The following is a 27,195-nucleotide window of genomic DNA, read 5'->3' as shown; positions in this document are numbered from 1 at the left end:
CCGGTTTGTGACTTAGAGTCATCCAGATCTATGTCGAAGCTAGCGTCGACGTAACCCTTTACGACGAGCTCTTCGTCACCTCCATAAATGAGAAACATTTCCTTAGTCCTTTTCAGGTACTTCAGGATATTCTTGACCGCTGTCCAGTGTTCCTTGCCGGGATTACTTTGGTACCTACCTACCAAACTTTCGGCAAGGTTTACATCAGGTCTGGTACACAGCATGGCATACATAATAGAACCTATGGCTGAGGCATAGGGGATGACACTCATCTCTTCTATATCTTCTGTCGTGGTCAGACATTGAGCTGAGCTCAATTTCACACCTTGTAACACAGGCAAGAACCCCTTCTTAGACTGATCCATATTGAACTTCTTCAATATCTTATCAAGGTATATGCTTTGTGAAAGACCTATGAGGCGTCTTGATCCATCTCTATAGATCTTGATGCCTAATATATAAGCAGCTTCTCCAAGGTCCTTCATTGAAAAACTCTTATTCAAGTAGGCCTTAATGCTGTCCAAAAGCTCTATATCATTTCCCATCAAAAGTATGCCATCTACATATAATATGAGAAATGCTACAGAGCTCCCACTCACTTTCTTGTAAACGCAGGCTTCTCCATAAGTCTGCATAAACCCAAACGCTTTGATCATCTCATCAAAGCGAATGTTCCAACTCCGAGATGCTTGCACCAGCCCATAAATCGAGCGTTGGAGCTTGCACACCTTGTCAGCATTCTTAGGATCGACAAAACCTTCCGGCTGTATCATATACAATTCTTCCTTAAGGAAACCATTAAGGAATGCCGTTTTGACATCCATTTGCCATATCTCATAATCATAGAATGCGGCAATTGCTAACATGATTCGGACGGACTTCAGCTTCGCTACCGGTGAGAAAGTCTCATCATAGTCAACCCCTTGAACTTGTCGATAACCCTTAGCGACAAGCCGAGCTTTATAGATGGTCACATTACCATCCGCGTCTATCTTCTTCTTAAAGATCCATTTATTTTCTATGGCTGCCGCTCAACGGGCAAGTCAGTCAAAGTCCATACTTTGTTTTCATACATGGATCCTATCTCGGATTTCATGGCTTCCAGCCATTTGTCGGAATCCGGGCCTGCCATCGCTTCTTCATAGTTCGAAGGTTCACCATTGTCTAACAACATGATTTCCAAGACAGGGTTGTCGTACCACTCTGGTGCGGAACGTGTCCTTGTGGACCTACGAAGTTCAGTAGCAACTTGATCTAAAGTTTCATGATCATCATCATTAACTTCCTCTCTAGTCGGTGCAGGCACCTCACGAACATTTTCTTGAGTTGCGCCATTTTCCGGTTCAAGAGGTAATACTTCATCAAGTTCTACTTTCCTCCCACTTACTTCTTTCGAGAGAAACTCCTTCTCTAGAAAGGATCCATTCTTGGCAACAAAGATCTTGCCTTCGGATCTGAGGTAGAAGGTATACCCAATAGTTTCTTTAGGGTATCCTATGAAGACGCATTTTTCCGACTTGGGTTCGAGCTTTTCAGGTTGAAGTTTCTTGACATAAGCATCGCATCCCCAAACTTTTAGAAACGACAGCTTAGGTTTCTTCCCAAACCATAATTCATACGGTGTCGTCTCAACGGATTTCGACGGAGCCCTATTTAAAGTGAATGCGGCAGTCTCTAAAGCATAGCCCCAAAATGATAGTGGTAAATCGGTAAGAGACATCATAGATTGCACCATATCTAATAGAGTGCGATTATGACGTTCGGACAAACCATTACGCCGAGGTGTTCCAGGCGGCGTGAGTTGTGAAACTATTCCACTTTTTCTTAAGTGTGTGCGAAATTCGTGACTCAAGTATTCTCCTCCATGATCTGATCGCAAGAACTTGATTTTCCTGTCACGTTGATTATCAACCTCACTCTGAAATTCCTTGAACCTTTCAAAGGTCTCAGACTTGTGTTTCATTAAGTAGACATACCCATATCTACTCAAGTCATCAGTGAGGGTGAGAACATAACGATAACCACCGCAAGCCTCAACACTCATTGGACCGCACACATCAGTATGTATGATTTCCAATAAGTTGGTTGCTCACTCCATTGTTCCTGAGAATGGAGTCTTGGTCATTTTACCCATGAGGCATGGTTCACACGTGTCAAATGATTCGTAATCAAGAGACTCTAAAAGTCCATCTGCATGGAGCTTCTTCATGCGTTTGACACCTATGTGACCAAGGTGGTAGTGCCACAAGTATGTGGGACTATCATTATCAACCTTACATCTTTTGGTACTCACACTATGAATATGTGTAGCATTACGCTCGAGATTCATTAAGAATAAACCATTCACCATCGGAGCATGACCATAAAACATATCTCTCATATAAATAGAACAACCATTATTCTCAGATTTAAATGAGTAGCCATCTCGTATTAAACGAGATCCTGATACAATGTTCATGCTCAAACTTGGCACTAAATAACAATTATTGAGGTTCAAAACTAATCCCGTAGGTAAATGTAGAGGTAGCGTGCCGACGGCGATCACATCGACCTTGGAACCATTCCCAACGCGCATCGTCACCTCGTCCTTCGCCAGTCTCCGCTTATTCCGCAGCTCCTGCTTTGAGTTACAAATGTGAGCAACTGCACCGGTATCAAATACCCAGGAGCTACTATGAGTACTGGTAAGGTACACATCAATTACATGTATATCACATATACCTTTTGTTTTGCCGGCCTTCTTGTCCGCTAAGTATTTGGGGCAGTTCCGCTTCCAGTGACCACTTTCCTTGCAATAAAAGCACTCAGTCTTGGGCTTGGGTCCATTCTTTGGCTTCTTCCTGGCAGCTTGCTTGCCAGGCGTGGCAACTCCCTTGCCGTCCTTCTTGAAGTTCTTCTTACCCTTGCCTTTCTTGAACTTAGTGGTTTTATTCACCATCAACACTTGATGTTCCTTTTTGACTTCTACCTCTGCTGATTTCAGCATTGCAAATACTTCAGGAATGGTCTTTTCCATCCCCTGCATATTGAAGTTCATCACAAAGCTCTTGTAGCTCGGTGGAAGCGACTGAAGGATTCTGTCAATAACCGCGTCATCCGGGAGATTAACTCCCAGCTGAGTCAAGCGGTTATGTAACCCTGACATAGTGAGTATGTGCTCACTGACAGAACTATTTTCCGCCATCTTACAGCTGAAGAACTTGTCGGAGACTTCATATCTCTCGACCCGGGCATGAGCTTGAAAAACCATTTTCAGCTCTTCGAACATCTCATATGCTCCGTGTCTCTCAAAACGCTTTTGGAGCCCCGGTTCTAAGCTGTAAAGCATGCTGCACTGAACGAGGGAGTAATCATCAGCACGTGTCTGCCAAGCGTTCATAACATCTTGTTCCGCAGGGAGAACAGGTGCGTCACCTAGCGGTGCTTCTAGGACATAATCTTTCTTTGCAGCTATGAGGATGATCCTCAGGTTCCGGACCCAGTCCATATAATTGCTGCCATCGTCTTTCAGCTTGGTTTTCTCTAGGAACGCGTTGAAGTTGAGGACAACGTTGGCCATTTGATCTACAAGACATATTGTAAATATTTTAGACTAAGTTCATAATAATTAAGTTCATCTATTTAATGAACTCCCACTCAGATAGACATCCCTCCAGTCATCTAAGTATAACATGATCCGAGTTAACTAGGTCGTGTCCGATCATCACGTGAGACGGACTAGTCAACATCGGTGAACATCTTCATGTTGATCGTATCTTCTATACGACTCATGCTCGACCTTTTGATCTTCTGTGTTCCGAGGCCATGTCTGTACATGCTAGGCTCGTCAAGTCAACCTAAGTGTTTGCATGTGTAAATCTGTCTTACACCCGTTGTATGTGAACGTTGGAATCTATCACGCCCGATCATCACGTGGTGCTTTGAAACAACGAACTGTCGCAACGGCGCACAGTTAGGGGGAACACTTTCTTGAAATTATTATGAGGGATCATCTTATTTACTACCGTCATTCTAAGCAAACAAGATGCAAAAACATGATAAACATCACATGCAATCAAATAATAATAGTGACATGATATGGCCAGTATCATATAGCTCCTGTGATCTCCATCTTGGGGCTCCATGATCATCTTGTCACCGGCATGACACCATGATCTCCATCATCATGATCTCCATCATCGTGTCTCCATGAAGTTGCTCGCCAACTATTACTTCTACTACTATGGCTAACGCGTTTAGCAATAAACTAAAGTAATTTACATGGCGTTTCTCAATGACACGCAGGTCATACAAAAAATAAAGACAACTCCTATGGCTCCTGCCGGTTGTCATACTCATCGACATGCAAGTCGTGATTCCTATTACAAGAACATGATCTCATACATCACATATATATCATTCATCATTCATCACAACTTTGGCCATATCACATCACAAAACACTTGCTGCAAAAACAAGTTAGACGTCCTCTAATTGTTGTTGCAAGTTTTACGTGGCTGCAATAGGGTTCTAGCAAGAACGTTTTCTTACCTACGTGAAAGCCACAACATGATTTGTCAACTTCTATTTACCCTTCATAAGGACCCTTTTCATCGAATCCGCTCCAACTAAAGTGGGAGAGACAGACACCTGCCAGCCACCTTATGCAACTAGTGCATGTCAGTCGGTGGAACCGGTCTCACGTAAGCGTACGTGTAAGGTTGGTCCGGGCCGCTTCATCCCACAATACTGCTGAAGCAAAATAAGACTAGTAGCAGCAAGAAAGTTGACAACATCTACGCCCACAACAAATTGTGTTCTACTCGTGCAAAGAGAACTACGCATAGACCTAGCTCATGATGCCACTATTGGGGAACGTTGTAGAAAACAAAAAATTTCCTATGGTTTCACCAAGATCCATATATGAGTTCATCTAGCAACGAGTGATCAGATTGCATCTACATACCTTTGTAGATCATGCGCGGAAGCGTTCAAAGAACGGGGATGAGGAAGTCGTACTCGACGTGATCCAAATCACCGGAGATCCTAGCGCCGAACGGACGGCACCTCTGTGTTCAACACACGTACGGTCAGCGTGACGTCTCCTCCTTCTTGATCCAGCAAGGGGGAAGGAGAGGTTGATGAAGATCCAGCAGCACGACGGCGTGGTGGTGGATGCAGCAGTCACTGCAGCAGGGCTTTGCCGTTCTTCTGCGAGAGGGAGAGGTGTAGCAGGGGAGAGGGAGGTGCCAAGAGTCAAGGGTGCGGCTGCCCCTCCCTCCCCCCTTTTATATAGGCTCCCCAAGGGGGGTGCCGTCCCTAGGAGATGGGATCTCCTAGGGGGGGTGGCGGCCAAGGGTGGAGTGACCCCCAAGGCAAGTGGGGCGCCCCCCCCCTAGGGTTTCCAACCCTAGGCGCATGGGGTGGGCCAAGGGGGGCGCACCATCCCACTATGGGCTGGTTCCCCTCCCCACTTCAGCCCATGGGGCCCTCTGGGATGGGTGGTCCCACCCGGTGGACCCCCGGGACCCATCCGGTGGTCCCGGTACAATATCGGTGACCCCCAAAACTCTCCCGATGGCCGAAACTGCACTTCCTATATATAATTCTTCACCTCCGGACCATTCCGGAACTCCTCGTGACGTTTGGGATCTCATCCGGGACTCCGAACAACTTTCGGTTTACTGCATATTCATATCTCTACAACCCTAGCGTCACCGAACCTTAAGTGTGTAGACCCTATGGGTTCGGGAGACATGTAGACATGACCGAGATGGCTCTCCGGTCAATAACCAACAGCGGGATCTGGATACCCATGTTGGCTCCCACATGCTCCTCGATGATCTCATCGGATGAACCACGATGTCGAGGATTCAAGCAACCCCGTATACAATTCCCTTTGTCAATCGGTACGTTACTTGCCCGAGATTTGATCGTCGGTATCCCAATACCTCGTTCAATCTCGTTACCGGCAAGTCACTTTACTCGTACCGTAATGCATGATCTCGTGACCAGATACTTGGTCACTTTGAGCTCATTATGATGATGCATTACCGAGTGGGCCCAGAGATACCTCTCCGTCATACGGAGTGACAAATCCCAGTCTTGATCCGTGTCAACCCAACAGACACTTTCGGAGATACCCGTAGTACCTTTACAGTCACCCAGTTACGTTGTGACGTTTGGTACACCCAAAGCACTCCTACGGTATCCGGGAGTTACAAGATCTCATGGTCTAAGGAAAAGATACTTGACATTGGAAAAACTCTAGCAAACGAACTATACGATCTTGTGCTATGTTTAGGATTGGGTCTTGTCCATCACATCATTCTCCTAATGATGTGATCTCGTTATCAATGACATCCAATGTCCATAGTCAGGAAACCATGACTATCTGTTGATCAACGAGCTAGTCAACTAGAGGCTTACTAGGGACATGTTGGTGTCTATGTATTCACACATGTATTACAATTTCCGGATAACACAATTATAGCATGCATAAAAGACAATTATCATGGACAAGGAAATATAATAATAATCCTTTTATTATTTCCTCTAGGGCATATTTCCAACACATGCAACCCACCAGCCAAGCACTGACCCCTGCTGCTGTTCTGCGCAACGAGGATGACGCCATTGATCTGTCCAGCGATGACGACCTTGGCGATGACGCTCTTGAGCAGTTGATCAAGAGCAAGCAAGAGGTAGAAATCTTCAATGACCTTCCTCTCTTTGATTTTGAAATCATCAACACATTCATTGATGAGTGGCTTGACAGCCCAAATGTTAGCTTTGATGATCTTCAGCTTCCCATTGGCCTCAGCGTCACCTTCCATGGAGCCATTGCTGCTGAGCTGGCTCTAGCTCAGAAGATTGTTGAGCTGAAGCATAAGATAGATTATGAAAAGGCTTAGTTCAAGAAGCATATGGCCAAGCTCAATGTTGAAGACATTCAGAACTTCCAGACCATGATGCATGAGCTTAAGGAAGCATTCCGAACCAAACACGAAGAAGCCAAAGGTTCTCGTGAGCGCATGAAGGATCTTGCTGCTAAATGTGTTCAAGGATACAATAAAGCTGAAAAGCGCAAGGCCTTGGGGCGACCAGGCATCGATCCCAGAATGGCGGCCAAGAAGAAGAAGAAGCCACCTGTGGCAGAACCCGAAGCACCAAGGCAGGAAGTACATCCAATTGTCTTCCCAGCCAGTATGATAGGCTCGAAGCCTAAGGTCCCCACAGTGGCTTCAGAACTGAAGAAAACAAGGGCAGCTGAAGCTGAAGCCAGAAAGCGCAAAACCAAGGGCACCACTGATGATGCTCCTCCAACTAAGAAACGCAAAACCAAGAAGAGAGATCGGGCTGCTCCCACAGAGCCCCTTGAGGTCGAGCCAATCTCACTGGCTCATCCTGCGTCTGAAAATCAAGAACGCCAAGTGATAGTTCATGAGCCTGCTTCTCCAGAGGCTCCTGAAACTGAAGACAATCCAGTTGTTGACCCCACCGCAGCTGAAGACATTGGTCCTCATGACAATGTTGAAGATGATGAAGTCCTACCTCAGATCGAGCACCAATTGGTATCATCGCATGTGCTCACACACAGCGAACTCATCAACATTGGTCATCCTCTGACGCCAACTGCTCAGGATGCATCATGGGCTGATCACCCACAACGACAAGACACCCCAAGTTCTCCCCAACCGCAAGCTACCTCACCAGTGCAAGATGATGATGACTTTGAGGCCCAGCACACTCCATCTCCGCAAGTGTCGCCAGCATTACGCAGGCTTCGCAAAGGACCAAGGCCTCAAGTCACTCCCACTATGCACGTGTCTAAGTCTGAAGCCAAAATGGTTGAAGATATTCCGGCTGCATCAGCCGATGAAGAACAAGAACAAGAGTTGAAGCAGAAAGAGTTGCTACACCCCTGTCCCACCAAGATGTTGTTCTCGAGGAGAACGTGTCCGCCCCTCCAGCTCCTGAAGTGGAGGTTAACAATCCTGAGGCGGCCACCAACATCACCGCTGAAGCCAATGATGTTGTCATGGCTAAAGCTAATGCGGCGCCTGAAGCTACTGCGGTGCCAGAAGTCCAAGCGCCTGAAGCCACTGCAGCACCCGAAGTCAATACTGAAGCACCTGAGGTACAAGCACCTGAAGCCAATGTGGCCCCTGAAGCTCATGTCAACAACAATGCCAATGCTCCTGTTCCCCCTCCAAGACCTCATACAATTGAGCTGGCATTTGATCGTGGTCAGTCTATTATGGTCCGCTGGCCCATTCTGGTTCCTCCACCTGCTGCGAGTCCACAATTTGAATATCATGCCGAGCACAGACCTCAAGTCCAAAAGCCCAAGCCAAGACTTCCATGATTCCCATGCACTACAACTTCACCTGGGGTCTTCAATGTGAATGGCTTCATGGCACATAACACCTTCTTCAACAGCGCCAAGAACCCTTATACCAAACCTCGCATTTCATCATATCGGTTCTGGAGCTATCAGCAGCGTAGATACTATTCCTGCGTCCTATACAATCAAGGGCACATATTTCCACATATGCGCCTCGACTCTGAAGCTATAACTGGCCTGCCCTGTCTTGAAGAAGCGTTGGATTGCTTCAGAGATGTTGGACTCCTGCAGTTTGTCACAGATAAGGAACACTGGAATGAAGAGCTTCTGCTATAGTTCTATGCAACTCTTCACATCCGAGGCTACAACAGGGATCCAAAGACTTGGGTCCTTGAGTGGATGACAGGCAATGTCCATCATGAAGTCAAAGCTCTTGATATCATTGAGCTCATAGGCCTGCCCACTCCCGGTGAATACTATGAACCGGGTTGTCAACAATACCAGAATGCCTTGGAAAACATTTTTCAGAAGGTAGAACCCAACATGAGTTAAATGCTGAGCATGATGAAGCCTTTGCCTCACGACGTCGAATACCCATCTGAATTCTTTGTTGAAGACCTAGAGTACCTGCCTCGCACCATTTATCATACCATCAGAAAGACTCTATGGCCTTTCAAAGGACATTCATCTGCAGCGAAGCTTGAAGGAGCAATGAAGACTTTGGTTTCCTATATCTTCAATGGCATCAGCTTCAATGCTCAAGACTTCTTCATCAGGCAGTTGGCTGCATCTGGCTCCGAAATTTTTGGGTTGAAATTCTATGCTCCATGGGTCATGCGTCTTATCAAGCGTCGCTCTGCCTTCAACTATCAGTCGTCTGCGCACAATCATCTTATATTCTTGCCAGAGGTTGATCTGTCAGTTGAAGCTATTTACCCAGAGCCTGCTAAGGATCCCATTTATCTTCACAATGTTGATCACCAAAGCTTCACCCAGCCTATTGAAGGAGTTCCAGCAGTCTCTCGTGTTTATCCCCTTGCTGGCAACACGCGTGCCCCTCGCGCTCCAACTAACTCCACTGGTAGCACCATTGCGCAAAGGCCTCGAAGGCGATCTCGTGTCCTAAATGACCGAGAGCTTCTCGTCGCGCTACACCAGAAACAGGACAAACATCACGACTGGATTAAGCATCAGATGCAAAGCCTCTTGGTGGATGTCAACCGCATTCGCAATCTTGCCACCAAGAATGCCTTTGTCACTCATGAAACCTGTCGGAGGTCATGGAAGAGTTTGACATTACTTAGTGCTGAAGCTGATCTGCAATACGATGGCTTCACCGAACGGTTCAAGTTTGACTCAACTCCTCCCAGGAATGCTCACTTGCATCGGACTCCCTCACTTGAAGACTCTGACTATTCGTCCTCAGCTACGACAGTAAATGCCAGAGTCATTGATGACCAAGATGATGCAACTTCACCTCCTCCAACTTCAGTGCGTGTCGACACTGCACCAAGTTCTTCTGCACCACCGGACCTCAACAACGACCCTACTGCCTCACCTGCACCTCATGGGAACGAGTAGGCGCTCTATGTCTTCAAACCTTTTTGGTCCTTACTGACAAAAGGGGGAGAAGCATATGAGTTGATAGTCTTCAAGTGGGTCCATATGGGTGGTTGCTCTACCTTTTGCTACTTTTGCCAAGTGCTTACAACTCTTGATTTTCGATACATTTGGTTCTTTGAGTTGTAACACTTAAACTCGATGGTCGTCTGCTACTTATTTGCTATTCTGTGATGCGATGATAAATTCCGCATGTGCGATGATAAATTCCGCACTTAGGTCATTTTGCAGACGTCCATTTTTCATTATGCATGTCATTATCTTCGTTACATCATATCATGCATGATGAATTGTCATCATAGGCTGAAGAGGATCTCCACAAGTACAACCTGCCATGTGCATTTGCATTCCAAGAGCAAAGTGCTTATATGCACATCTTCAAGAGGAGCCTTTGCAACTTATGAAGACAATACCCTATCCTTTACAATTTCACATATTTTATTCCCCGTTGAAAACTTCAACTGGTTTGTCATCAATCACCAAAAAGGGGAGATTGTAAGTGCATCTAGTGCCACCCCTAGTTGGTTTTGGAGTATTGACGATAAACCTGGTTGAGGGACTAATGTGTTTGTGAGAATTGCAGGATAACACAGGTAGAAGTCCCTCATTGATTCGGTTTTCCTACCAGAGATGACCCCTAAAAATGTATGAAGACATTGAAGTCAAAGGTGGTATGTGAAGACATTCACATTGAAGACTATGACAAGAGAAGACATCGCGTGAAGACTATGGAGCGCGAAGACTTAGTTGTTTCGTCGTTCTTTTTCTTCTTTGTTGAGTCATAGGAACCACTGTACTGTTAAGTGGGGTCCAAGAGAACCAGTCAAAATGACTGAAGTGATGCTTAACCAAAATCCTATGTCTTCGAGCGAAGACTATGAGAGCAAATCTTATTCAGAGTTGGATAAGCCAGCTTTGCTTGTAGCCCAAGTATAGTTGTCATGTGTGTTTGAAATCTGACCGTTGGAACACGGGACAGTTCCTTAGTGACCCAGGATCATTTCGGACAAATCAGGTCGGGTTGCCTAGTGGCTATAAATAGCCCACCCCCTACAACCATAAACGGTTGGCTGTTCAGAGTTAGTATACGGCTTTTGTCTTTTGAGAGCAACCCACCTCAAAGCCTTTGAGAGAGAATTCCTTGCAAGGATAAAGCCCTAAACACCCAGAGCCAAAGTGTTAGGCATCACTTAAGTCTTCCTGTCTGTGTGATCTGAAGACTTATTACACTTGAGGACTGTGAATCCTCCATCCGGTTAGGCGTCGCGTTCTGAGCATCCAAGAGTCATTGTGGATCGCCGGTGAACAAAGACTGTGAAGGTTTGGAAGTCTGCCTTGAAGACTTACCAGAGTGATTGAGCGAGGACTGGGTGTCCTTAGCTCAAGGGGAATAATGTGAAGACACGGTCTTCTGAATTGAATCTCAGCCTCCCTAACCATACGTACAGTTGTCACAGCAACTGGAACTAGTCCAACAAATCATTGTCTTCAACGAGTCACTGGTTTTATCCTTCCCATCCCTTTACTTATTGTTGGCCCTGGTGAAGTCATTGTATGATTGCATTATCTTTTGTCTTCACTGAGTGACTGCTTGTTCTGATTGGCTTCATACTATCTTCCATCCTGATCAATACTGCCTAGCTGCTATTAGTCTTCGTGCTTTCATTTCATTGAATACTTGACTATGGCTTGCTTAGTGTAGTCTACCTTCCGCTGCATGGTAATAGTTTTATTTCTATCATTTGTCTTCGAAACTTCCATGTTTTGAAGACTTTCATAAAAATCACCTATTCACCCCCCTCTAGTCGATCACTAGCACTTTCAGGATCGTTCTGTGTGGACAGCTTCAGGGCACACAACACATTCTTTGACAGTGCCAAGAACTCGTACACCAAGCCAAAGATCTCATTTGATCGCTTCTGGAGCTTTCAACAGCGCAACTATTACTCATGTATCTTATACAATGAAGGGCGGATCTTTCCTCACATGCGTCTGGATTGTGAAGCCATTGCTAGACTGCCCTGCTTGGAGGAAGCTCTAGATTTTTTCAGAGATGTTGGACTTCTGCAGTTTGTCACTAATAAAGAGCATTGGAACAAAGAGCTTCTGATGCAGTTCTAGGCTACTCTTCACATTCGTGGCTACAACAGGGATCCAGAGACTTGGGTCCTTGAGTGGATGACAGGTGATGTGCACCATGAAGCCAATGCTCAAGATATCATCGAGCTTACTTCCCTGCCCACTCCAGGTGAATACTATGAACCTGGTTGTCAGCTACACAGGAATGCATTGGAGAGCATCTTTCAGAAGCCTGAGCCAAACATGAGTCAGATGCTCAGCATGATGAAGCTACTGCCACAAGATGATGAATATCCTAAGGAATTCTTTGTCGAAGACCTTGAGTATCTGCCCCGAACCATTTATCACATTGTAAGGCGAACTCTATGGCCCATCAAAGGACATTCTCCTGCAGCCAAGCTTGAAGGCGCGATGAAGACATTGGTGTTCTATATCCTGAATGGCATCAGTTTCAATGCTCGAGATTTCTTCATCACACAACTTGCTGCATCTGGATTTGATCTATTTGGCCTGAAGTTTTATGCTCCATGGGTGATGCGATTAATCAAGCTTCACTCTTCTATCAACTATCAGCGCTCTGCGCGCAACCAACTTATCTTCTTGCTTGAGGTTGATATGTCTGTCGAAGCCATCTACCCTGAGCCTGCCAAGGAGCCACTTTATCTTCATAACGTTGATCGCCAAAGCTTTGAGCAACCAATTGAAGGAGTCCTTGCTGCTACTCGTGTCTATCCTCTGGCTGGCAATACACGTGCACCTCGTCATGAACCTATTGAAGCCACTGAAAGCACCATTGCTCAAAAGGCCTCAAAAGCGATCTCGTGTGCTCAATGACCGAGAGCTTCTCGTGGCCTTGCATCAGAAACAAGGTAGTCACCATGACTGGCTAAAGCATCAGATGCAGAGCATCTTGGTGGACGTAAATCACATCAGAAACTTGGCCACCAAGAACTCATTTGTTGCTCATGCAGCCTACAGGAGGTCCTGGAAGAGTCTCACACTTCTCTGCTCTGAAGACGATCTTCGTGAAGATGGCTTCACCGGGGGTTTCAAATTTGACTCCATTCCTCCTTGCAATGCAAGCTGGCGTCGAACTCCAACTATTGAAGATTCTGAGTATTCATCTTCGGCTGCAACTGTTGTTGCAAGAGTTGTCGAAGAAGAAGACGATGCCACTTCACCAGTCCAGGCCTCACTGCATCTCGACACTGGACCAGGCCCCTCTGCACCATCGAACTCCAACGTCGACCCTGCACCTTCATCTACTCCTGATGGAAACGAGTAGATGCTCTATGTCTTCAAACCTTTTTGGTCCTTACTGACAAAAGGGGGAGAAACATATGAGTTGATAGTCTTCAAGTGGGTCCATACAGGGTGGTTGCTATTTTTTGCTAAGTGGTTACAACTCTCGTTTTTGATACATTTGGTTCTTTGGGCTGTAACACTTAAACTTGATGGTCGTCTGCCACTTTGTCTGCCACCTTGTGATGTGATGATAAATTCCGCATGAAGTCATTCCGCAGACGTCCATTTCTCATTATGCATGTCATTATCTTTGTTATATCTTTATTTGCATAATGAATTGTCTTCATTAGTTGAAGAGGATCTCCACAATTAAAACCTGCCATGTGCATTTACATTCAAGAGCAAACCACTTATATGCACATCTTCAGGGGGAGCCTTTTGCTACTTATGAAGACAATACCTTTACCCCTACAATTTCACATACTTTTATCCCCGTTGAAAACTTCAACCAGTTTGTCATCAAAAAGGGGGAGATTGTAAGTGCATCTAGTGCCACCCCCGGTTGGTTTTGGAGTATTGACGACAAACTTGGTTGAGGGACTAATGTGTTTGTGAGAATTGCAGGATAACACAGGTAGTAGTCCCTCATTGATTCGGTTTACCTACCAGAGATGACCCCATGTGTGAAGACGTTGAAGACAATGGTGGTCTGTCAAGAGATTCACGTTGAAGACTATGACATGAGAAGACATCGCATGAAGACTATGGATTACGAAGACATAGTTGTTTCGTAGTTTCCTTTTCTTCTTTGTTGAGTCATAGGAACCACTGTACTGTTAAGTGGGGTCCAAGTGAACAAAGCCAGAGTGACTGAAGTGATGCTCAACCAAATCCTATGTCTTCGAGCAAAGACAATGAGAGCAAATCTTATCCAGGGCTGGATAAGTAAGCTTTACTTGTAGCCCAAGTCAAGTTGTCGCGTGTGATTGAAATCTGACCGTTCGACACGTATCAGTTCCTTAGTGACCCAGGGTCATTTCAGACAAATTAGGTCGGGTTGCCTCCTGGCTATAAATAGCCCACCCCCTACACCATAAATTGGTGGCTGCTCATAGTTAGTGCATGGTTTTTGTCGTTTGAGAGCAACCCGCCTCTGAAGCCTTTGTGAGAGAAATCCTTGTGATGACAAAGCCCTAAACACCCAGAGCCAAAGAGTGTTAGGCATCACTGAAGTCTTTCTGTCTGTGTGATCTGAAGACTTGTTACACTTGAGGACTGTGAATCCTCCAGCCAGTTAGGCGTCGTGTTCTAAGCATCCAAGAGTCATTGTGGATCGCCGGTGAATGAAGTCTGTGAAGGTTTGGAGGTCTCCCTTGAAGACTTACCAGAGTGATTGGGCGAGGACTGTGTGTCCTTAGCTCTAGGGGAATAAGGTGAAGACGCGGTCTTCTAAGTTGAATCTCAGCCTCCCTAACCAGACGTACAGTTGTCACAGCAACTGGAACTGGTCAAACAAATCCTTGTCCTCACCAAGCAACTGGTTCTATCCTTTACCTCTTTTTACTTACAGTTTGTCTTCGTGAAGTCATTGCCTGCTTGCATGATCTGATTGACTTAATTGTGTGAAGACTATTGTTGTTTGGCTTCATACTATCTTCCATCCTGATCCATACTACCTAGCTGCTGATAATCTTCGTGCTTTCACTTCATTGCTTACTTGACTATGGCTTGTCTAGTGTAGTCTACCTTCCGCTGCATATCAATAGGTTCATTTCTACTGTTTGTCTTCAAAGCCCCCGTGTTTTGAAGACTTTCATAAAAATCGCCTATTCACCCCCCTATAGTCGATAACTAGCACTTTCAGAACTAAAGAAGACCAGGGCAGCTGAAGCTGATGCTAGGAAGCGCAAGCACAAGAACACCTTTGATGAAGCCCCATCCAAGAAGAAGCTGAAGACTTTGTATTCAAAGAAAGAGCATGCTGCGGCCTCTGAGCCCCTTGTGGTTGAGCCCATCTCTGTTGCTCGACCAACCTCCACCAACCAAGAGCGTCACCTAGTGATTCACGAGCCTGCTTTCACAGATGCTCTTGAAAATGAAGAAGTTCCAACTGTTGACCCCACCACATCTGAAGACATTGATCGTGAAGACAATGTTGAAGATGATGAAGTCCTTCCTCAACTCAAGCATCAAGTGGTATCATCGCCTGTTCTTACGAACATCGAACTCATCAGTATTGGTCATCCCCTGACGCCAATCACTCAGGATGATTTGTGGGCCGATCGCCCTCAACAAGACACCCCCATTCATGAAGACACACCCAGAACTCCAACACCTCAAGTCACCACTCTGGTGCTTGATGATGATAACTACATGGTACAAACCTCTCCATCACCACAGGCGTCGCCCGCTTTCTGCAGGCTTCGCAAAAGCCCCAGGCCCCAGGTCACCATGTCGAGCATTCCAGAAGGGGAAGTGCAACAAAGATCAGTAGCACGTCAAGTGTTTCATGAAGCCACCCCAATTGTGAATGTCTAGGAGTCTGAAGCTAAAGCTGCTGAAGACATTCCGGCTACATCAGCCGATGAAGAAAAAGAAGAACCAAGAGAAGAAGAAAGAGTTGCTACACCCCCTCCTACTGAACCAGTCATTCTCGGGGAGAATGAGTCTGTGCCCGACCCTATTGTTCCAGAACAAGCGGAGGTTGAAACCACTGAGGCGGCCACAAATAATGATGTTGAAGCCAATGACACTGTCATGGCTGAAGACAATGTGGTGCCTGAAGCTAATGTGGCGCCCGAAGACAATATAGCGCCTGAAGCCACTATGGATACTGAAGCCCCAGATCCCCCTCCAAGGCCTCACACCATTGAATAGGCCTATAATCATGGTGAACTTTTCACAGTATGATGGCCCGTTATGGTGCCTCCCACTGCTCCCGGACCTCAATATGACTATCATGTGGAGTAGAGACCACAAGTTCAAAAGCCAAAGCCCAGGCTGCCAAGGCTTCCAAGTGCTGCCACGTCCCCAGGATCGTTCAACGTGCATAGCTTCAGGGCACACAATACCTTCTTCGATAGCGCCAAGAATCCCTACTCGAAGCCAAAGATCTCATCTGATCGATTCTGGAGCTATCAGCAGCGCAGCTACTACTCATGCATTCTGTACAATCAGGGGCGAATCTTTCCCCAATGCGCCTTGATTGTGAAGCCATTGTTGGGCTGCTCTGTCTTGAAGAAGCCCTTGACTGTTTCAGGGAGGTTGGTCTTCTCCCATTCGTTACTGACAAGGAGCACTGGAATGAAGAGCTTCTACTGCAGTTCTATGCCACTCTCCACATTCATGGCTACAACAGGGATCCGAAGATATGGGTCCTTGAGTGGATGTTGGGAGATGTTCATCATGAAGCCAAAGCTCAGGACATCATTGAGCTTACTTCCCTGCCCACTCCAGTCGAATTCTATGAGCCTGGTTGTCAGCGTCATCACGATGAACTACAGAGCATCTTCCAGAGGCCTGAACCCAATATGAGCAAGATGCTCAGTATGATGAAGCCACTGCCCCAAGATGCTGAATATCCCAAGGAATTCTTCATCAAAAACCTCGAGTACTTGCCACGCACAGTCTATCATAATTTGAGGCGTACTCTATGGCCAATCAAGGGATATACTTCTGAAGCCAAACTTGAAGGAGCCATGAAGACTTTGGTGTTTTACATCGTCAATGGCATCAGATTCAACACCCAAGGTTTCTTCATCAGACAACTTGCTGCCTCTGGGATTGATCTGTTTGGCCTGAAGTTTTATGCTCCATGGGTGATGCGCCTGATCAAGCTCCACTCTTCTGTTGATTATTAGCCCTCAGCGCGCAACCATCTTGTCTTTCTTCCTGAGGTTGATTTGTCCGTCGAAGCCATCTACCCAGAGCCTGCTAAGGAGCCGCTATATCTTCATAATATTGATCATCAAAGCTTTACACAACCAATAGAAGGCATTCATGTCCCCAATGCTGCAACTCCTGCTTATCCTCTGGCTGGCAATATACGTGTGCCTCACCGTGCCAACACCGAAGCCACTGACAATACAATAGCTCAAAGGCCTTAGAAGCATTCTCGTGTTCTCAATGATCGAGAGCTTCTTGTGGCCTTACATCAGAAGCGGGACAAGCATCATGGCTGGCTCAAGCGTCAAATGCAGAGTATCTTGGTGGATGTCAATCACATCAGAAACTTGGCCACCAAGAACTCGTTCGTTGCCCATGAAGCCTGTCGGCGGTCCTGGAAGAGTCTCACACTACTATGCCCTGAAAAAGATCTCCGCGAAGATGGCTTTGCTGCGGGCTTCAAATTTGATTCCAGACCTCCACGCAATGCAAGCTGGCGCCGCACTCCATCAATAGAAGATTCTGAGTACTCGTCTTCGGCTGCAATTGTTGTTGCGAGAGTCATCGATGAAGAAGACGACGCCAATTCACCAACCATGGCTTCACTGCATCTCGACGCTGCACCAAGACCTTCTGCACCATCGAACTCCAACGTCAACCCTGCACCTACATCTACTCCTGATGGGAACGAGTAGACATTGTATGTCTTCAAACCTTTTTGGTCATTACTGACAAAAGGGGGAGAAGCATATGAGTTTATAGTCTTCAAGCGGGTCCTAATGGGTGGTTGCACTAATTTTGCCAAGTGTTTACAACTCTCATTTTTTTGATACATTTGGTTCTTTGGGTTGTAACACTTAAACTCGATGGTCGTCTGCTACTTTTTCTGCTACTCTGTGATGCAACGATAAATTTCGCATGAAGTCATTCCGCAGACGTCCATTTTTCATTATGCATGTCATTATCTTTGTTATATCTTTATATGCATGATGAATTGTCTCCATAAGTTGAAGAGGATCTCCACAAAGTAAAACATGCCATGTGCATTTGCATTCAAAAGCAAACTACTTATATGCACATCTTCAGGGGGAGCCTTTCGCTACTTATGAAGACAATGTCGTAATTCTCAACCTTCACATACTTTTATCCCCGTTGAAAACTTCAACCAGTTTGTCATCAATCACCAAAAGGGGAAGATTGTAAGTGCATCTAGTGCCACCCCTAGTTGGTTTTGGAGTATTGACGACAAACTTGGTTGAGGGACTAATGTGTTTGTGAGAATTGCAGGATAACACAGGTAGTAGTCTCATACTGATTCGGTTTACCTACCAGAGATGACCCCTAAAAATGTGTGAAGACATTGAAGCTAATGATGGTCTGTGAAGATATTCACATTAAAGACTGTGACATGAGAAGACATCGCATGAAGACTATGGAGTGCGAAGACATAGTTGTTTCGTAGTTTCCTTTTCTTCTTTGTTGAGTCATAGGAACCACTGTACTGTTAAGTGGGGTCCAAGTGAACAAAGTCAGAGTGACAGATGTGATGCTCAACCAAATCCTATGGCTTCGAGCGAAGACAATGAGAGAAAATCTTATCCAGAGCTGGATAAGTCATCTTAACTTGTAGCCCAAGTCAAGCTGCCGCGTGTGTTTGAAATCTGACCGTTGGACACGTGTCAGTTCCTTAGTGACCCAGGGTCATTTTGGACAAATCAGGCCGGGTTGCCTCCTGGCTATAAATAGCCCACCCCCTACATCATAAATTGGTGGCTGCTTAGAGTTAGTGCACGGCTTTTGTCGTTTGAGAGCAACCCCCACCTCCGAAGCTTTTGAAAGAGAGAGATCCTTGCGAGGACAAAGCCCAAAACACCTAGAGCCAACGAGTGTTAGGCATCACTGAAGTCTTTCTGTCTGCGTGATCTGAAGACTTGTTACACTTGAGGACCGTGAATCTTCCGGTCGGTTAGGCGTCGCATTTTGAGCGTCCAAGAGTCATTGTGGATCGCCAGTGAATGAAGTCTGTGAAGGTTTGGAAGTCTACCTTGAAGACTTACCAGAGTGATTGGGCGAGGACTGTGTGTCCTTAACTCAAGGGGAATAAGGTGAAGACACGGTCTTCTGAGTTGAATCTCAGCCTTCCTAATCAGACGTACAGTTGTCACAGCAACTGGAACTGGTCTACCAAAGCCTTGTCTTCATCAATCTACTGGTTCTATCCTTCACTTCCCTTTACTTTACAGTTTGTCTTCGTGAAGTCATTGCATGTCTGTATGATCTGATTGACTTCACTAAGTGAAGATTTTTTACAGTTTGGCTTCATACTATCTTCCATCCTGGTCCATACTATCTAGCTGTTGATAGTCTTCGTGTTTTCACTTCATTGCTTATTTGGCTATGGCTTGTCTAGTGTAGTCTACCTTCCGCTGCATATCAATAGGTTCATTTCTATCGTTTGTCTCCAAAGCCTCCGTGTTTTGGAGACTTTCATAAAAATCGCCTATTCACCCCCTCTAGTCCACAACTAGCACTTTCAACCGCATTAGAGCTTTCTTTAGACCTACAAGGAGATTGAAAATGCACATACTCACTTTCAGCTTCAGGAGGATCTCATTGAGCACATTGACAAAGGGCTAGACAGTAACAAACTCATTTTTCTATTCATTTGTATTTGTATTCAGGACAAGTTTTATATTGCATTATTTAATTTGCTTCGGAGATTTGAATAATTATTTGTGATGTGGATGATTATTGTATTGTGTTGGTATTGAATAATTATTTAGTTTGCTTCCGTGATTTGAAAAATTATTTTGTAGTGTGGATGTTTGTTTTATTTTTGTGTTGTGGTATTGATATATCGGACCAGCGAGATGCGGGATGCAACGGTGCAAGAGCAGACCCTGTAAAGCCGACCCATAAAATGGTATATTCCGCAAATATCTTTTATACAAGTCCGTTTAGGGATCTGTCTCTGCGGCCGTCCGCGCCGGCCCGCAAAGCCGTTTTTTCGCGAACTGTAAACACATTTTGCGAGCCGGCAGGATGCGGTGTGTGCTAGAGATGCTCTAAACATCAAGAGGGTTTCCACATGTCCACGTGGCAGACCAGGTCCAGCGTCCGTATCCCTCGCCTCTTCCGCATCAGAACCGTAGCTGCATCGACCATCACGAATCTCAAAGCATCGAGCCCACAAGAAAACCCTAAGCCACCAAAGCGGGCACATATAAATAGCTCCGCCTCCTCGGCCTCATCCCTCACCTCTATTGCCGCCGCCGCCGCTCCCAGCTCGCGCTCCCTCGCCCAGCCGCCGCCGCCGCCTCCTCGTCGGAGTTCTTCCCACCCCTTTCGCTAACATGGGGTAAGCTCGCCGTCACATACTTCCGGTTGATTTTCCATGGTTGCTTCTTGGCTAGGATTAGCGATCTGGAATGGATAGTCGTCTGCCTTCTGTACCGCGTGATTTAGGGGCATGGCGTGAGCTTTTGGTTAGATTAGACCGGGCAGATTGTCACTGCGCGTCGAGCTTATGGACGGTCAAGTGCTGATCAGATTATACAACGTCAGCACTAAACATATTCATAAGCGATATTAATTCGTTGCTGCCGTGTAGTCATATTTTCTTGGCCCAGAACTTGGATCTGGGAGGTTATGCTGGTAGCATACACTTCGATAAGAAATCATCCTGATTTGGTAGTAAATCTGTTTCTTTTAACCATGTTTTTTGAGTAATTACTTCCAACATGTACTAGGAGATTTTGTTCTACTACTCCTAAATGATATGAAAGTCTGCATAACTAAGCATTTTAGACTGTTTCTCTTTGAATCGTTAGCGACCGTACACTTGCGCTGTAGGGTGGTCCTTATTTTCTAGATATAGCCTTCTGATTTTAAATGAATCCAATGTCCGACTGTTGTGATGCAGACCAGGAGTCTGTTGCTTTTGCTGTGTTAACCGTGAATTATTTGCATTGCAGTAAGACACGTGGTATGGGAGCTGGGCGCAAGCTCAAGACCCACCGCAGGAACCAGAGGTGGGCTGACAAGGCATACAAGAAGAGCCACTTGGGTAACGAGTGGAAGAAACCCTTCGCCGGGTCATCTCATGCCAAGGGCATTGTTTTGGAGAAGATGTATGTTGAAATGGGCAATATGTTTTTCTTCTCACCCTTGTTTTTATGGGGTGAAGCTAATATATGATGACTATTGCTATTGCAGTGGTATTGAGGCCAAGCAGCCTAACTCTGCCATCCGTAAGTGTGCTCGTGTGCAGCTTGTGAAGAACGGAAAGAAGATCGCTGCCTTTGTTCCCAATGATGGTTGCCTGAACTTCATCGAGGAGAATGTATGTTCTCCATCTTGGTACTTTTCACATGTATGTTCTTCTTCCTGCTGTAGGTATTAAGTTTGTCTTTCACCTGTTGTCCAGGACGAGGTGCTGATTGCTGGATTCGGTCGTAAGGGACATGCTGTGGGAGATATTCCCGGTGTTCGGTTCAAGGTCGTCAAGGTGTCTGGTGTGTCTCTGCTTGCCCTCTTCAAGGAAAAGAAGGAGAAGCCCAGGTCTTAGATTGCCGTTGCATGGAATAGACAGTATGTCGGGCCTTTAGATGTTGAAGGAGGATGGTTCCTTTGTGTTTACAGCACTTTTAAGTTGATAACTTATGATCGTGTTGGTGAAAACTTTGCCTTGTCACATTTTGCTCCTGTTAAGGGAAAGTGCTACTGTTATGAGTTTTGTTCCCCAGTTTGAGATGAATATGGTTCCCTTATCCTAAAATTGCCGTGGGAGTTGGTGATGTATGTAGAATATGGTGGTGTTTCAGCTTTAGGAAGCAGGTTCGAAGCTGAATCTGAAGCAAACAGTTATTTTGAATCAGCTCTGAATAATCAGCCAAAATCTGATTTGGGTTTGCCATGTCAGCACGGTGAATCCGCAGCTGATTCTGTCGAAGCTGAAGCCCAAACAAACAATCCCATGCACCAAATCTAATCTGGGGAAAGTGGCTGTGTATTTCGCTGTGTTTGATCTGTGCTCTCGTGTAGGTGGCTTGTGTCCCTGATGAAAATTTATATTCTGCTCGTTGCGGCATTTGCTACTGGAGCCAGTTTCTCCAAAACAAAAAGATTGAAAGCAGCCTAACGAAGATAGAATGCAGGTGCGTGCTCCTTTGTTCTGAGGGCATGGCCAACGTGCTGCCCCGCAGGTCCAGCTCGGCTCGGAGCCTGGAACTCAGGTCGGGTGATGCTCTGCACAGGAACCGGTCTCCTGCAGAGGAGGTAGGTGCTCCATGAGAAAAGCTAGAGAAAGAGGAAAAAGGGGGAGAGAGAAGGTGAAGAACCAAGGAGGAAGAAATAGATGGGCGAGAAAAGAATTGAGATGGGTCCACTATGATGACATCTGCATATGGCTGCCTCGGTTGGGTGAAGATAAGTGTAAATGGTCGTTTTAATACTTTATGTCTAAACAAATGGATGGAGCAGCATGAAGGTGATGCTTCCATTGCTCATGCCCTGAAGCTGCCATCGCTGACCCGATTGTTTGAACTTACATGCATGCTTGGATGAAAAACTTTGGAATGACGCCGTTCCAATTAACATTTCCCTTTATGCACTCTAATGCCCAGCGAACCTTCCCAAAGAAGGGATGACATTTAAGAACGTTTTCACTAGTAGTTTCCCTTATTAAGGATGACATTTTCTTTAGAAGAGGATGACGGTTTATGGTATACTCCCTCCGTTCCTAAATATTTGTCTTTCTAGACATTTCAAATGACTACTACATACGGATGTATGTAGACATATTTTAGAGTGTAGATTCACTCATTTTGCTCCGTATGTAGTCACTTGTTGAAATGCCTAGAAAGACAAGTATTTAAGAACGGAGGGAGTAGAAGACAATTTTTTTCCAGAAAACTATCACCGCCTGATTTACGATTTCCCAGTTAACATTTCCCTTAAAGTATGGATTTGGTGATGGCAATTGTGAGCAGCAATTTAGGCAGACTCTGTAGATTTGATGATGGCGATTCCAAACATCCAGTTCAAGCATTGCCAAAGCAGTGAATGAAATAATTGGTTTTGCTATGATTGTAAATCCCCTTGTAATTAAAAAACACTTGTGGATGATGTATGCATCATTTGATGATTAACAGTGAAAACGAAGATAGATCCTACAAAATTTTTAGAAATATTATGTTTTTTGCGAATGATTTTTTTTAGATTAGATTTTTTGAGGGGTGATTGTTTTCTAGATTAGAGGGAAATTTATGATGTAGCCCAAGCAGCCTTTCCTGTTTCGAGAACAGAGCCCAAAAGAGGCCCTCCGAATGTTTCATCCCTCAACGAAAGAAGCCCATATAACATGGTGGTAGAAGAAGCCCACCATAGTACTTTTCAATCCCCGGGGGGTCCACCGGCAGGGCGAGGCCCCACCCGCAGCCTCCTCTCTTCTGTCTCTTCCCGACCGACGAACGGCCCGGATCCGTCGTCTTCCCCATCGCACCGGCCCGGGCCGTCTCCCCTTCTCCAGCGTCGGATCTCCCATTCCCCACCCCTCCTCGCAGCGCCAACCACCGTCCTCCTCCTCCCCCCTTCCTTCTCTCCCCTCCGCTCCTCCCCGCGCGCGCGCGCGCGTTTTTATAAGGTGCGTTCGATTTCGATCCCTCCCCTCCCGATCGCGCGCCCTGACGAATCCATGGCCTGACCCGATTTGCTCGCGATGGATCTAGGGTTTCGGGGCGCCGGATGGCGGACGACGACAGCGGGAGCCCCCGGGGCGGCGGCGGGGTCAGGGAGCAGGACCGCTTCCTCCCCATCGCCAACATCAGCCGCATCATGAAGAAGGCCGTGCCGGCCAACGGCAAGATCGCCAAGGACGCCAAGGAGACCCTCCAGGAGTGCGTCTCCGAGTTCATCTCCTTCGTCACCAGCGAGTGAGTTGCCCGCCGCTAGCTGCTCGCTGCCACCGTCATCATGCCACCTGGCTTTCGAACCTCGACCTTGAACGAACTCGGCCGGGTTGGTTTTGTCTTGGGCCGGAGTTGTGACTTTTCGCTGTGGTTTGGTTTGGTTTGGCAGGGCCAGCGACAAGTGCCAGAAGGAGAAGCGCAAGACCATCAACGGGGACGATCTGCTCTGGGCCATGGCCACGCTCGGATTCGAGGAGTACGTAGACCCCCTCAAGATCTACCTGCAAAAGTACAGAGATGTAATCATGGCTCTTGCTCGCTGCTGTTAGTACAAATGACAATAATTTTCTTGTTTTGTATCTCCATCTCACCTCGCTTCTTCTCTGTCTTCCTTGCAATTTTCTGGACGGGCGCGGTGATTGCAGATGGAGGTATGTGATCTTGTAATCAATTCTTTTGTACTACCATCGGCATGCTATTGATTCACTGAAATTTTTCATACAATGCAAAACAAAATGTAGTTTCCTCTTAGTCCTAGTTTAAACATAGCCACAAAAGTACCCCTGGCTGCTTAGGCCGCATAATTTGAGCTATGGCCCTTTAATCAGGTATATAGTTGTCACTTGATATGAAATACACATGACCTATGTACTTTGAAGCATGCAAGTTCCTCGCGTGACCACCTGAATAAAACCCACATTCTTTCCAGTTTCATATACCATGAAAGAAACATAGTTGCATTCATGAAGGCCATTCCAGCTTTCAAGCAATAAGTTCTAACATCTAAGCAAGGTTGCATGAATCCTCTCTAATACTTAAGTTGGTACATACGTCCCACTCATTTTGTTGGACTGCATTATGGCCTTGCAAGCTTCTGTTTCTATCTTGTGTGTTTTATGTGAACAGTATGTACTGAATATTAACCGACTCTCTTGTCTATTACTTTCCTGTAGGGTGATAGTAAATTGACCTCAAAATCTGGTGAAGGATCCGTGAAGAAAGATATAATTGGTGCTCATAGTGGTGCGACTAGCTCAAACGCCCAAGCGGTTAGTATTTGCAACTTGGGTTCCTTTGCTCCTAATGTTGCTTGAAACTGACTTGCTCATATTCTTTTAGATGGTTCAGCATGGAGGTTACGCCCAAGGGATGGGTTATATGCAACCCCAGGTAATCCTATCATGCCATCACCTGCCATTACAACTCTATACTTTGATTTTGAAGCTAAACATGATACAGTTCTGTATTGCAATCTTCAATCATCATATTCTTTTCCTGACGCTCTTCCCTTTACATCATCAGTACCATAATGGGGACACCTGAAACTGAAGATCAGGCAATTTTCGGCAATGGGTATTGCTCCATGAGGTAATTTTGTTGTACTGACAAGCATCCTATATGTGAGGCAAATTCAGAGATAGCCCTAAAAATTAGTACCCCTTCTCTTCTTCTTTTCAGTGGTTTGTAGTCTTTTTCATGAATCTTCTGCCCTTTTAACAAGTGAATTAAAAATACGTACCTGTGCTGAATCATAGCAGATTCTCTTGATGCTGTATGCATGTTTCATGCTTCCTGTTTCTTTAGTAAATTTCACAAAACTGTCAGTATTTTGAACAAATTCATCACATATTTAAGATAGTCATTCTTTGACATAAAAACAGTTGAATACACTGTTGTATCTCGAATCTCTTGAATTAAGGGCTGACTCTTATGGTACGTGCAACCACTAGAATCTCTAGAATGTGTTTCTTTGATGGATCGAATTGTATGAGAATCCCTAGCTACTATACTTGAGAAACATGGCCCGCCTGTCTTGCACCTAGCTATTTGAGACTTCACCAAGGCTGTGGGTTTCAGTATGGTTACGTGAAATTGTTCAACCTACATTGGAGTTTTTACAATAGTGGGCTTCTTAAATCTGCAACTCTGAAATACTCCCTCCGTTTCTTTTTAGTCTGCATATAAGGTTTGGTCAAAGTCAAGCTTTGTAAAGTTTGACTAACTTTATATTAAAAAATATAAACATTGACAATATGAAATCAATATTATCAGATGCACCACAAAATTTATTTTCATACTATATAGTTTTAATATTGTAGATGTTCATATTTTTTTATATAAATTTAGTCAAACTTTGTGTAGTTTGACTTTGACCAAATCTTATATGCGGAGTAAAAAGAAACGGAGGGAGTACTCTATAATAGTTTGCACAAAACGCAACTCTACTCTCTTTCATCTGACACAACACTTGTTTTGCTTGCTGCAGTGGTTATCTATCTGTTAAGGAAGCCGCCCCAACATTAGGTTCATGATGATCATTGGCTGGAAACAGTTGGTTGTGATGGCTGCCTCCAAGATGTAAATTGCTTCCGAGAGAATAGATTCACCTATTATGGTTTAGTGCTTGTTTTTATCTGTACATTCAGAATAATTCAGCCGTTGGTAGTTTGGCAATCTTTTGTTTTCAGATATTTGTATTAGGAAGCATAAATATATTGCAACTGGGTATTAACTTATAGTGGTGCGTTGTTTCCTGTGCCCTCTCCGCGGTGCAAGGCTCGCCAGACAGACATCCACCTGTGCTTAAGACTTGTGATGCAACGTGCAAGCCAACTGAGTTGTAAAATTGCATTTGACATGTGTGAAAGGGGAGCTGATTGCGTCCAATCAACTTTGTTTAGCTGATTGCTGTCGTTCCTTGGCTGATATGGATAGTTTTTACCTTTCTGCAAAATAATGTCGCACTCATCTTATGCAACGAGTGGTTAAAGTGCAGGCCAAAGCGCTCAGTTCATCAGTTGGGCCATAGATGTGAACTCACAGCTAATACATTAAGTGAAACATAGGAGATAGAGTGATTGGCCCTTAAAATCTATCTACAGTTATTCCATAAAATAACAAGGGAATTATTTTGATTTGGGTCAGTCGATTTGGCCTGGTTCAGTTTGAAGCGTTAGATGCAAAACGAACAGCCGAGATTATGTCTTCTTCCTTCAAAAGCTTTTTAGATTGCGCTGCAGCGGCCCATCTTATTCCTCCCCCCGCCACCTGCTGCCACTGCCTCGCCGCACCACCCTCCCCTCAACCTACCGCCACCGCCGGTCTTGCCACTGCACTCGGCCATCCCTTTAA

General features: G+C 45.5%; 2 protein-coding genes across 2 annotated transcripts; both read left to right on the top strand.

Annotated features, from left to right (window-relative positions):
• The first annotated feature begins 20,397 nt into the window (after positions 1 to 20,397).
• LOC119269494 (40S ribosomal protein S23) lies at positions 20,398 to 21,924 on the top strand. Its single transcript, XM_037551339.1, has 4 exons — positions 20,398 to 20,513; positions 21,130 to 21,285; positions 21,371 to 21,497; positions 21,582 to 21,924. Exons 1-4 carry the CDS (start codon positions 20,509 to 20,511, stop codon positions 21,720 to 21,722), a joined length of 429 nt encoding a protein of 142 aa, XP_037407236.1. The 5' UTR covers positions 20,398 to 20,508; the 3' UTR covers positions 21,723 to 21,924.
• A 1,717-nt stretch (positions 21,925 to 23,641) lies between these two features.
• LOC119269493 (nuclear transcription factor Y subunit B-2-like) lies at positions 23,642 to 26,743 on the top strand. Its single transcript, XM_037551338.1, has 8 exons — positions 23,642 to 23,798; positions 23,884 to 24,087; positions 24,233 to 24,362; positions 24,489 to 24,494; positions 25,017 to 25,112; positions 25,183 to 25,233; positions 25,366 to 25,431; positions 26,330 to 26,743. Exons 2-7 carry the CDS (start codon positions 23,900 to 23,902, stop codon positions 25,384 to 25,386), a joined length of 492 nt encoding a protein of 163 aa, XP_037407235.1. The 5' UTR covers positions 23,642 to 23,798; positions 23,884 to 23,899; the 3' UTR covers positions 25,387 to 25,431; positions 26,330 to 26,743.
• Positions 26,744 to 27,195: the final 452 nt, after the last annotated feature.

The sequence above is a fragment of the Triticum dicoccoides genome, chromosome 3A (genome assembly GCF_002162155.2).
Source record: "Triticum dicoccoides isolate Atlit2015 ecotype Zavitan chromosome 3A, WEW_v2.0, whole genome shotgun sequence".
NCBI lineage: Eukaryota > Viridiplantae > Streptophyta > Magnoliopsida > Poales > Poaceae > Triticum > Triticum dicoccoides.
The sequence above is the reverse complement of the archived record's forward strand: the minus strand, read 5'-3'. Positions and strand labels throughout refer to the sequence as shown.